Source organism: Poecilia mexicana, unplaced genomic scaffold (assembly GCF_051168715.1).
Source record: "Poecilia mexicana isolate PSO_F unplaced genomic scaffold, ASM5116871v1 scaffold_7, whole genome shotgun sequence".
NCBI classification, from domain to species: domain Eukaryota; kingdom Metazoa; phylum Chordata; class Actinopteri; order Cyprinodontiformes; family Poeciliidae; genus Poecilia; species Poecilia mexicana.
This window is the reverse complement of record NW_028263376.1, coordinates 25,585,206-25,598,615: the sequence shown is the minus strand read 5'-3', so window position 1 is coordinate 25,598,615 and position 13,410 is coordinate 25,585,206. Positions and strand designations below refer to the sequence as shown.

At 39.2% G+C, this 13,410-nt stretch overlaps 1 protein-coding gene across 1 annotated transcript; it reads left to right on the top strand.

Annotated features, from left to right (window-relative positions):
• Positions 1–246: 246 nt before the first annotated feature.
• Positions 247–13,177, top strand: b4galt3 (beta-1,4-galactosyltransferase 3). The gene is made up of 7 exons (XM_015009966.2): positions 247–511; positions 5,404–5,963; positions 6,065–6,300; positions 7,245–7,435; positions 7,517–7,639; positions 8,080–8,184; positions 8,860–13,177. Exons 2-7 carry the CDS (start codon positions 5,681–5,683, stop codon positions 9,206–9,208), a joined length of 1,287 nt encoding a protein of 428 aa, XP_014865452.2. The 5' UTR covers positions 247–511; positions 5,404–5,680; the 3' UTR covers positions 9,209–13,177.
• Positions 13,178–13,410: the final 233 nt, after the last annotated feature.

Genomic DNA, 13,410 nt, shown 5'->3' with positions numbered 1-13,410 from the left:
CAGTCTTTATGGAACAGAAAATCATTGAAAATAAGTGAGCTCAAGATCATTTTAATCTTTTTAGATCTATCTATCTATCTATCTATCTATCTATCTATCTATCTATCTATCTATCTATCTATCTATCTATCTATCTATCTATCTATCTATCTATCTATCTCATTGAAGCGTCAGAGCGAAATCCCTTTCACATTTAAATGTGGCGCTCAGTGCGTCACCGTGGTGCGCCTGAGCTCCATCAGACGCGTTTAGCTGAGGCAGAGGAGAGGGGCGCTCGCCTGCACTGACAAGTGGACGGATGTGCGGTGATGCCCTTGCGAATGAAAGCGTCAGCAGCGGCCTCTGAACAGCAAACGGGGAGATTTCGCCTCGGTGGGGAGACAAGGGGGAAGACGAGGCTGCAGCGCTTGTGAGCATAACATCGGCATCTGGCAGCGTGCTCGATGGCGGCGGCCTGCGGACAGTCGGAGGAAGCCGGGGGCTGGATTTGACATGTCGCAGCGATGTACTGGTGAGTCCGCTGGAGCTGCGGAACATGGATGAAGCCTGGAACGGTGTAACTAGTAATTTCAGGGAGGGTCATTGTTTACTACTGTTGACCTAATATGGGGCTGCTGACTGAGAATGATCCCCACTGGCGTAGTTTGTTTTCACAGGTTTATTAAGTAAGGCACATACGAATGTCCACAAAGGCCAAGCGATGGATTTAAGTGGGGTGATCACCTGGATGCCTTATATGTCCATTTTACTTGCAAAAATCCTGAAATGATTTCAATGTAAACCCAGTTTAACAAGCTACGACATGGCATGTTACTGTCTGCATCAACTGGACACACACGCCATGGAAATGTTTCAGCTGAAAATAATCCTTTCTATATAAAGAAGCAAATATGGCTTTCATTTGTAGCTGCTTGTCATCGGCCAGCTTATTTTAGCTGACTTCACACTGACAGAAAAGAGCTGCCGCACCACCTGTATCTTACTCCAAAAGTATTCATACCTACTGATTACCACAAGTTCAACATGTTCAGCATTATTTACAACCTATAAAGTGGAGCATGTTTGTGAGGTGGAAGGGAAATTATGCTTTTTAATTTCATTTATTTATTTACAAATAATCTGGAAGTTGTTTGGGTCACACACGCATGAATATGCTTCGACCTAAGCTGTTTAATTAAAACAATGTATCAATTAAAACACCTTTAATTAATAAATTGAGGCTGTTTATAGTCATTTCTGCTGGGAGGTAAATCTCTGGCATAGACTTTTGCACCGTCTAAACAGGTTTCCTTTCTTATCGCTGAGCAACTTCCCTTTCCTCTCTGAAGTAAAGGACTAAAACTGTTTAGCTTTAGTCACCTTTGGCCAGATCACCTTCTTCTATATGTTTACTGTACACCCTGCATGATTAAACGCAAACTGCGAATGAGACGTTCTTATTGCCAGTCATCTTTAAAGGGTCGATTTATGGAGCGCATGATTAATATAGCCTGTCTAGAAATTCTTCCAACTAACTAAGGGTTTCTGTGGCTTCTACCAATTTATGAGTCTCTTATCAGTATCTCTAATTAGTGCTACTTTTGCCCTTGATGATTGTTTGAATGATACTCTGTGAGATGGTCAAGACTTGGGATATTGTTTTATTACCTAATCCTACTTTAGCAAAACTTTTGTCCAATCTGCTTTAATCCTTGGTCTTCTCTGAAGTTCTCTAACAAACATCCAAGGCCTCCTCTCATTAGATGACTGACTGACTATCTATCTATCTATCTATCTATCTATCTATCTATCTATCTATCTATCTATCTATCTATCTATCTATCTATCTATCTATCTATCTATCTATCTATCTATCTATCTACAATTTGATTGATATTGGTAACTTTGAGCAAATGAATTTTGAAGATGGTCTTCTGAAACAGCAACGTAGTGAAACAGATTTGTTCTTAATCAAAGCTACCTAAATAATATCCATGACTGGCTGGATATTCCATGTTAGGAGCTGAATTGGTTCTTATGTTATGCACAATATACTGTTTTCCTTTGTAAATTGGACTTCAAAATGTCTTTAAATGATCTCACAGAGTATGTGGGCCTAAGTTTTACTGCCCACTGTGATCATCAGCAGTATTCCAGTCTAATTTGAACCTAATTTCCTGGTTGAAGCTGTCCATGGTACTGGACAATCAGTGTGACCATTTTATTAGTTACAAGAGTCATTTTAAGATATGCTGCTATTGAAGATGCTCACAATTTCTCACATTTGCACTTCAGCTATTAATCAAGACTGTGTTAAAATTTCTAACAATTTGACTTTGTTGTTTAGAGGTGATTGGCGTTTTGGTCAGTGTGTTTATTAAAACAAATATACAGCAACAAAACAATGGTAAACAATCTGTAGCATGTGTTGAATGAGATGGGTGGTTAATGATTTCGAATGTGATATTATTGTTGATTTATTTCAGTTTAGCTAAAGTAATGTACACTGCACACTTTAATGCACCATGCTGGCCTTGCTGCGTGAAGCACGGTGCAGAAGGTCAGTGAATTAATATTAAAATTAGAGAACAGTAAGGGGAAAGCATGTTTTGACAATAGACTTCCTGTTACCGTCATGTTATTTGAAGGTTCACTCATAATTAACCCAGACAGAACACCCTACAGATTAAAAAACACAGACAGCTCACTGCTGCTGTCTTACTCTCAGTCATCTTTGTCACCCGTCTTTCTGATGAGTGAAGTCAATCCCAAAACGTCCTCTGCCACAAGGATCTATGCATGCACGCACATCAAACTTTAGTATGTTATGAACCATTGTTTCACTGAAGACAGGGCAACCAGAAAGACTTCACTGCAACCAGCTGATGTGGTGCAGACAAGGTTCACTTTCTTCTGCACTTTCTGGTTACCGATAGTTACCAATACTGGCTCCATTGCTGAAAACACAGCTAGTCCTGTAATTTCCTGTTTCTGAACTGGTTGATAATCAGCTCTCAATGTTAAAGAGGCTTCTAAAGTGAAAGTGTTTCCACAAAAAAAAAAAAAGAACGGAAATGAAAACAACACAATGCTAGCTGAAACAGAGCCCGAAATCAATGAATCACTCATCTGAGACAACATGGATTGTCTGGGAAGATAAAGAATCAGCAGGTTTCAAGCTTCATATTTATGATTTGGGTTGTTGTTCATTGACAGCACTGCTGGTTTCACAGTTCGTGGGCAATATTTCCCACTCGTTTCTCCCAATAATTTTGACGGTGTCCTTAAAAAGTACTCTGACTTTTTCTTATCCTCTGTGCTTTATGAGTCATTGTTGAAACACGCCTTAATCTCCCTGACAGTGTACACAAACATAAGCCTTTTATTGAAATATCACATTTAGACTCATCCTTCTGACATTTCTCTGATTTATAGAACCTTCATCAGACATTAAATTGTTCTTGGCCTAGGGCAGTGTCTTGTTTGCATCTTGAGGGCATCAGAGGGTTTTTGAGTCTTTCTAAAGTAAACCAGCTACTTGGAACGGTTTCTGGACAGTTGATCCAGACTCTGCAGTTGGACGAGCTCACAGCGTTTGCTGCCAGCTGAAGAGTTTGCATCTGTCACACAGACCTGACAAAAAAAAGACCTTGCAGGAAAAATTGGGCCTATTTCTGCAGGATAGGGTAAAGTGTGGCCAACATAGTAACACTGAGTGAAGACTACTGAGCAGCACTGACGTAGAATTATTTGGCAGCTACCTTTGAAGTTAATACGGTCCTGTCAGGTTGTTTTCCACTTCTTTTTTTTTTTTTAAGGTGCCTAAAAACCCTGAAAGTTAGCAAGAGCTCCTTTTTGAGCTGTGATTTTTCTTCTTTCAAAACAAGTTTGCTATATGAAACCAAGAAAGTGTTTTTATAATAAATTTGACACTTTTAATTTGTTGAATTACAACAGGGAAGGACACCATATTGACATATTTCCAACGTTGAACTTTGAGCTGTTTTGAAATACTAGCTACAGAAATTTGACAAATTCTAACGAGCAATCGCAAATACTTTAGTTAAACTTTTGACACAGCAGCACACCTACAAAAACACAAGTCACCGAAGCAGAAGATGAAAAACACCAATTCCTGAAAAACATTTTTCCTTTGACTTTTGTTTTAAAATATTCTTGTTGAAGTTATAGAGAAACCACTACATGCTTTAAATAGCAGCTTCAGAGGTTTTAAAGTGGTAAACTTTGTGTTTGAATTGAGCTTGTTTACGGAGTGCATATAAGCCATTACAGAGAGTAGGGGAAATGCACAGCTGATGGGCATGTAATGCTACATTCAGACCGAACGTTTTTCACGAGTCAAAAACGTGTCCAATAACTCGTGTTGGAATATCGAGGAGTGTCTTTGCTTTACTTACTGAAAGCATTGTTTGAAATCACTAGATAATTAATAAGTGTTGTGAGTTTGGTGAGTTTCACAAACTCACAAACTAGCTGGGCAGCGACTAGGGTCGATATCGGTGCTATCTTCGTCTCACCCAAGCCCAATTTGACAACCTGCTGCTCACCCTAACTGGTGTCTACACCGATTAAAAAAAGGACCCAACAGCGGCACATTCACACCACAGAAAACAGGATTAAAACAAAAGTTTAATGAATTAATAAAAACGATCATTTTTCTGAATCAAGGCCTTTTGATTCAGCCGTACTCATTTTCACTAATACTTCAGTCTTTTCAGGGCTCCACCGACAGGCCACTACGTCATATAGTCACTCTGATTTGTTGATGCTTTACATCCAGTTCAGATCTTACAACTCCAGCATCGATTTTCTAGTGTAATTACAACACAGCAAAAGATACAATAGTGAAAAACAGGAAATGACAGAACTTCTGACATTGACTAATATATTTGAGGAGTATGAGTATTCCAAATGCACACTTAAAAACAACAATAAAAGTGCAGAGGGATGGGAAAATGCATTACTCTGATCTCTGGGTTTGTTTTTAAGGGTTAGGTAAGCCACAGGTATAATACATGATATCATCAGTATAGCAATCCACTGGAGATAAAACTGACAGTCTGACAATCTAATTTCCCTACAGCCAGTTTCTATAGTGTCAAGGAGGGATATCTTGTAGGGCTGGCGATTATGGATTGTTAACCTCCATACTAACAAGGATGTCACAACAGTATTAACAAAAAGTGCTACCATTTTTGGATAGGCTTCAAGTAGCAAGGCTACAGCTTGTACCGAGTGATCACAGACGTCTTAATGTTTACATCCACCTGATCCCTCTCTGCCTTTGGTACCAGATGTAGCTAGATATGCTTAATATATAGAGAGTATTGAGAAGTTTGAAAATGTAATTTGCAAAATAGACCAATCCATAATATCTGATAGTCTTTTTTTACTTCCTCACAGTGTTATCTGTAGCCAGAAGGTGATGGCAGTGCTGGCAGAGCTTCACCTCTACTTCTACCCCTTCCACCTGATCGATGCCTGCTTCCTGCACAAAGACATCATTTGAAATCTGGACTGCCTTCGTCCCTTCCTCTCCTTCTGTCTCTCCTCACTCATTTCATACCGCCCCCTCCACCCTCTTCATCCAGCTGCTTTTTGCCTTTCCCTCGGTCTCTCCTCTCGCCATAACATCTACCTCCTCAACCTGGAACTTCTCTGCAAAGTCTTCTTCTTTGTGATGGCTTGCTTTGGGCGCTCTCTGGACTCACCGTGCACACTAGCCTTGCTGGTAGGCTTTCAGTTTGCATTTGTGCTCTATTTCTCCCTCGGGGGCTTTAGAGGCCTGGTGTCTGTTCTGGTGCACACCACAGAACCAGAATTTGATTATTCTCGACCTCATGACGTATACACCAACCTCAGTCTCCTTGGGGTACCACCGCCCCCTCCTCGGAACTCTGGCACTGGGCTTCCTGCTTCAGGACAACCGCTGAAAGACTGCCCGATTCCTTCCCCCCTGTTGGGTGAGAGAGAGAAGTGTTGAATATAATCTGGTAGGCATAGTAAACCGTGACATAGTGAAAGATGTTACTTAATTTTTTTCCCCCTTTTTTCTGTTCCCCAGTTGGACCAGTGTCTGTCCATCTTTCCTCCCCTCTGTCTCTGGAGGACATCCGACAGAGGAACCCTTTAGTGTTGCCTGGTGGACGGTACCGGCCTCCGGACTGCGAACCGCACCACCACACAGCAATAGTGGTGCCGTTCCGAAATCGCATAAGCCACCTACGTTCTCTTCTGTACCACCTGCACCCTTTCCTGCAAAGACAGCAGATACACTACAGCATCTACATTGTACAGCAGGTCAAGTGACGTGTTTTCATTTGTTTTTGTAATATGTGTGTAGCTGTGGAACGTTTACATTTTCTCTCCCCTTGAGGAAAACCAACATGCATGAAAGATGCACAATGCAAATCATTCAAATCAACAGCAAAGTTTGACTTTTTTGAGAAAACGACAAATACAAAAAGTCTCTTTCAAGTCCAATTAAAAACTGCCATCATTTCTACAATATAATGGCAAAATAAAATAATGGCGCTTGCTGCAGCTGTGCTAATGGCAGAGAAACAAGCTAACATTGCAGGAAACTGTTTATCCACCATCATTGGTAGCCATGCTTACTAGCCTGTACATTCACAGCAGGCTCTGCATGAGCTGTGCAATGTGTACATGAGCATGATTGACAGTGCTAAGACCCTCCTTCTGGCTCTAATTATTGATTATTTCTAACCAATAGCGGTTCATTTCTGCAGATGGCAGCACCGCAGGGGGAAGACAGAGGAACCCGATTTTTTTTCCTGCAGATTATCCATCTCACATTATACTGTCAGTATATAGTAACGGATTGACAAGTATGTAAGAGAACAAACATATTTTTTTCAAAAGTTGTTTACTGCAGCTTTTAAGGTTGTTATGAAGACTCAAGATGCGCCTCATTGAACCTTTTGCTCTGCCATTGTCATCTTTGATACACTTCGATGCCTTCTGTGGCTGAGATCAGTAATTTTAGCCATTTCCTGATTAACTGACCATTTCCTGACCAATTACGATGGTCAACATGTGCCTCTTACCCATTATAAAGATTAGTTAAGAGAAATGAGCCACTGTGTCATGAATATTCATAACACAACAAAGCATATCTTATCAAGAGTTCCTAAACATGCTGAAAGAAAGTTCTTCTTCTTATTAGTATTATTGATTGTTCCTTCAATTTTAAGATTTCACTCTGATTTTGTTTTTGGCTTCAGTGGGGGAACGGCACCTTTAACCGAGCCAAGCTGCTGAACGTAGGGGTGCGGGAGGCTCTCAAAGATGAAGACTGGAGCTGCATTTTCCTTCACGATGTCGACCTGCTGCCAGAGAACGACCATAACACTTACACCTGCCACAAGCAGTTTCCCACACACCTGTCTGTGGCCATGGACAAGTTCAGATATAGGTAGAAGAGCACAGTGAATGGAGCTTGTGGAATTTGATTGTTGTTGCATTGCAATGACTCAGTGGCATGTGACCCTCTTAGGCTGCCGTACCCACAGTACTTCGGTGGTGTGTCTGCGGTGACCCCAGATCAGTATATGAAGATGAATGGCTTCCCAAACCAATACTGGGGCTGGGGGGGAGAGGATGATGACATCGCTGCCAGGTGAAGCTCACTGTAGAGGCAAACAGAGCATGCTTGCATAGGAGTTGTGAGTTCAGGCTAAGGATAGAGAACTCATAAGCATTTCTCTCCTTGTTTTGCATTTCATTTTTGCTTTGCTCTACTCATTCATATTTTTTTTCCACTTTTACCATTTATTTCACTGCTGCATATTTTTGCTTTTACTTGTGTGTACTGACATCATTTTTCATCCTCATGTCTTTCCATTGCTGCCACTTTTCTTTGTGTCACTTGGAGTGATCTCAGTGGGTATGTTTGCATGGACTAGATATGCTTGGGGTCATTTAGAGTTTACAATAAGTATTTATTTGTTCTGTTTCTTTCTTAGACATTAATTATGCTGTAATGTTTTTTTTTCTGTCAATTTTATGACTCTTGAATCTGTTGTCACTGTTGACTCCTGTTACTTGCTGCCAATCCAGAGTGCGGTTGTCTGGTATGAAGATTGTGCGCCCTCCAGTGGCCATTGGCCATTACAAGATGATCAAGCATAAAGGAGACAAAGGCAATGAGCAAAATCCACGCAGGTACTTAATAGATAAAACTGGCACACAATTTATACACACTGTTTATACACATTGGATCTTATTTTCAAAGAAGGTGATAATAAATGCAATTGTTGTTTATTTAATATAAGTGGAAATAAACTGTCTTTAATACTGACAAATTCTGATGAAATACATTGCAGTAGAGCCACAGACCGAAATGATAGTTGTAGCCACAATAATTTCATTTGAATCACAATTAAAAATCCTCATCAAAGCTTGGTGACCTTTTTGGAGAAAAGGACAAGTTAAAAAGATATTTTTTTACAAAAAAAAAAAAAAAAAGTGTGACAGATCTGCAGTAAAAACTTTGTCAGTAATCATTTCAGAACCATGACTTTTTGTGAGTGTTACATTTTGGAATATTGACTGGACCGAGAAAACACAAATTGTGGGCTGAGAGGAAACAGTGTGGTTGCTGAAAATGCTAAACAGATCATTATGCGTATTTTTAAAAGCAACAAAGAAAGTTCAGGGTTAGGGTTACATTTTATAACAGTCAAAACAGAAAACATATGAAGTATGAAATTTCAAACAACAAAAAAAAGGAGGAAGTCTAGCTAAAGAAAACATGAATGTGAATGCCAGGAAGAGTTGTTAAAACTAGAGTCAGAAACCACAGAGTGCAAAAACCCGAGGTGCTGTGTGTCATTCTAGATTCGACCTCCTGAAAAAGACCAGACTCAACTGGCACTCTGACGGCCTCAACTCTTTGACTTACGAGCTGCTTTCCAAGGAGCTGGAGCCGCTCTACACCAACCTGACCGTCAACATTGGAGAGGACCCCCGGTTGACCCAGGGTAAAGCTCACAGTGCTGTGAAAGCAACGCCTGTCCAGCCACATAGCTCCAGCAAAGACAAAGGACTGGCCAAACAAGTGAAAAGTCTAGAAGAAGCAGTGGCAAAAAATAGCACTTTGGTCAAGCCATCTGGTGAAAAGACAGGACTCATCCTGTCGAAGACAGCAAATCAGACTACACAGGAAAAGGCAGGAGTGATGAAATAAATATGAAACGTAATAATCTTGCACTTGTAGCATAAAGTGGTCATCATTTTTGATCTATCTGACAAAATGATGGAAAGCAGCATTGATTTGCTGTATTAAGGGTAGTTACGCACTGGATCACAAACACACAGCCTGTTTCGTTTACAGATGTGGATTCAGGACTACTGAACCCGTTTTGTTGGGTTATGATCTGCTGAATGTGGTGCTGACTGTATTGACTGGCAGAGAGACCATAAGTAGAAAGATAAACAAAATATATAACAAAGAAGAAAACTCAATTGCATTTTTGTAAAGATCCAAAACGCTAGCTGAAAATGAGATGCCGACATTTGTAGATCTCTACAGACTGGAACTGCAAGTTGCAGGCAACACATCTGCAGAGCGGCGGCTTCAATCAGTCTGCACCTCTGATTCCCTCCTACTAAAAAAAAAAAAAAAAAAAAATATGCTGCTGCTGTCTGTCCACCTTGCTCCACGGAGGGGTTTGTGTTTCTGTGCCTTCTCTCTTTTATGCGCATTTTATAGACTGGTAGGGATGCATTTAGGGGCTAAGCTAGCGTAGATTTGGCTTCTCCTGCCAGCTGGGAGGACAAAGCTGGTTCTGGACCAGAACAAACCCCGTGTTCCAGGACTGCTGATTTTATATATTTGCTTGCATCGATCAATCACTGACCAACTCCATAGTTCTTGAAATATCCTAGAGTTTATATTTATATATCTATATATATAGAGATACATCTTTATTTGTGTACTCCTTTAGTTTAATGTCCTTCATTACAGTCTGGTGCCTCTCTCTCTATGACGTTTAGTTTAGAGACAATCAAATTATATGGGAGTGTAAGCTGTATTCAAACACATAACGAAAATGACGTGGCATGATAGCTGTTGTGTCTAGTTTGACTATATTCTTGATACACGGATAGATTTGTGCTTCTGATATTACTTGTGTTTTTTTATTTAAATTGTTTCCTTTTAGATTAGTCAGGCGTGAGATTAAGAAGAAAACTCGCAGACAGTGACATAAGGCACAAATCAAGAAAAATGTCAAGCTAGTGTTCTAGTATCTAAAGTGGTTATGGTGACAACAAAGCACTGTGCGTAGATATAGCTACGAACAAACGTTTGCCTTTTTCTGTCTGTCTTTATTTGCTACGGTGAAGCTTTAGTGACTTAAGCAAGATGTTTCTAACCCAAAATAATTTTTTTCTTTATGTAAAACTGGAGGTTTGTCTGATCAGGAGATGCATGTAGGTTATCATCCACTTGTAAAAGCTAGCAGCAGCTTAATTTTGTTGTTGTAAAATATCAGCCATTCTGAATGTACTTTTTAGTGTCCATCTTAGTTTATGTTTTGTAAGGAGAGTTTATTTCCAGTGCCTTGCTGAAGTATCGATACACTTTAAACCTTTTTTCACATTTTGGCACGTTGCGACCATAAACTTCAGGGCATTTTATTGGGATAAAAGAGAGACACAGTTGTGTCTCAGAGAGATACAATCGCAGTGCATAGATGTAAAGACGAAGGGAAGAGTTGTTTTATATTTTTGCAAAATGAAAGGAACATCTAAAAAATGTGGAGTGTATTTGTATTTAGCCCCTTTAGTCAAAACTTCATAGACTAACCTGTTGTTGCTATTTCAGCTCCCAGTATTTTGCAGTATTTCAGATTGGATGGACGTTGTCTGTGAACATCGAATTTGAAGTCTTGACAGTAAGAATCTTAATTGAATTTAAGTCTGGACTTTGACTGGTCCATCCTAGCACATTTTAGATTCTTTCACTACCTTGCTTGCCACTATTAACGTTAGCCGGTTCAGTGTACTCCAGCTTCCTTTGATGCACATCTTAACCTGTTATTCACGAGAGGACCCAAATTTGGGTCCTCTCGTGACAGGGGTGTCAAACTCCAGTCCTCAAGGGCCGCTGTCCTGCAACTTTTAGATGTGCCTCTGCTGCACCACACCTGAAAAGAATAATTAGGTCATTAGCAAGGCTCAGGAGAACCGATCTACACAGGGGGGAGGTAATTAAGCCATTTCATTCCACTGTTTTTTACCTGTGGCACATCTAAACACTGCAGGACAGCGACCCTTGAGGACTGGAGTTTGACACCCCTGTATTGTGAATGACAACCTGTGAATGACAGGTTAAGTATATGTTTAGTATGTAAGATGCCAACGCTCACACAAAAATGCTATGGAAACTTGTATAAGGAGAGAAAAGAAAAAAAAACAAGTTTATATTTATTAATCAATGTCCTCAATGCAATATTGAACAACCATAAAAAAATAGATTCACCTTGGTTATGTAGATAATGTTTTATAACGTTTATACGCCATATTCTCCAACAAACATCTGATACCTTCACAGACTAGCTACATTTATACTAAAGCTGAATTAAACTCAAATAGACATATTCACTTAATGTAAGGATGGCTGGACAAATGGTGGCACACTTCTCACATGTTTATTGCTATTTAAAAAAAAAATCTTTCCATATCTCAACTATGCACTGTGTTGTGTTGGTTTACAAGATGAAATTAATTGAGGTTTCTGACTGAAATGTGACAAAATATGAAACGGTTCAACTTGTATGGGTGCTCCTGCATGGCTCTTTACCTTAATAGACTTAAATCTTATCACTCGTTGGCAATATGATTTCTTGCTGCTATCTGAAACTGTAAAACTGAATCTAGCATCAAATGAAGTACTGTAACGGCTGGTGTGGGATTTTGTTATCATATACTAACAGGTGATGAATGAGTTAGTCTGAACTGAATGTATTCCATTTTTTAAACTATTTATTGTCACTGATAGCGCTAAATATGTTGACTTCTAAGGTGAACCTCGAAAGTGTTCTCTACATTAGATTGCATAGATGTCCCTTTTTACAGCTGTCACCTTTCTCTGCATTTATTTTGTTAACTGTGTGCCTCATAAAATCATTTAAAAAGCCCCGTAATGACTGAGGGACCGGACGTGCACTGCACAGTGAGACGTGAGCACCCCCATGTGGCGCAGACTGGCGAGAAATACCAGATGCTGAATGAAACTGCAGTGTTGTGACAAAAATGTTAATCATTAACGTTTGCCATTCACAGGCTTTGAGCCAATCAAATCACTGCATTTCCCTGACAGGATTTTTTTTTTTTTTTTTTTTTAAATTCACGCAGTATCACATGACTATCCCGTCAGCTTAAAGGAGAAGAGCGGCTCAGAATTGTACTCGCCAGTGGAATCATAAACTACACGGTGGAAAGAGTTTTATGAATGGATACTATTTTAAAGAAGCACTCCATGCTAAATATGAAGTATTATAATAAAATATAGATTCGAGACACAAATCGGATTAATAAAAAAAAAAAAAAAGAATTTATGCAATACTACTGTTTAATAAATGAAGGGTGATCTTTAAGTAATTAAATACCTTGGGACAAATGTTTTATTATACATACATGTGAAAGCTTTTAAAGAAATATAATCTCAGCAAATTAATCAGCAAACTGTGTGCTTCATGTGAGATTGTTATATATTTATTGAATACATTAGTTTTTATAAATAGTTTTTCAAAAGTATTGAACTTATATAATTCAGAAATTAATGCATGATCATTAAGATGAATTGGAATTTTTTATTAGTTTAATTATGCTTTTTAATCATTCAATTTATGTGTTTTTATGAAGGATGAAAAAAGAACGGCTGTCTATATAGTTGAGTTATTCATGACATGCATTCATTAAAAAAGAACACTTATTACATAAACACTGGAGATGGTCTTAAATTATTTAGTCTTTCTTTTTTTTAGGTTGCCTTATTTACTGACCATATCTTGAAGAAGATAAATGTCTTTTTTTTGTGTGTGTATGTACGACATTATAGCAAAAAAGGCGACAGGATAAAGAAAAATGTGTGGGCTTCATTGTGACAGAAAGCAAATAAATTAACCAGTAAAACACAATCAAAAGACAAGTCTCCCTTTATTTCCTCTTTATTAATATTCACAGACCAACCTAAATGTGAAACATTAATGGCATAACAAAAATGCACGACAGCTTTAGACCGATCCAATTCCTGAAACACACGGAGCATCTTAATGAATGTGGCTTAGCATTCAGCTGAAACGCTGCAGAGATCAGATGTTCATACCAGACTGATAGATTAGCAATCATGCAGCAGGAGAACCACATGCTCCAGAGCGATTC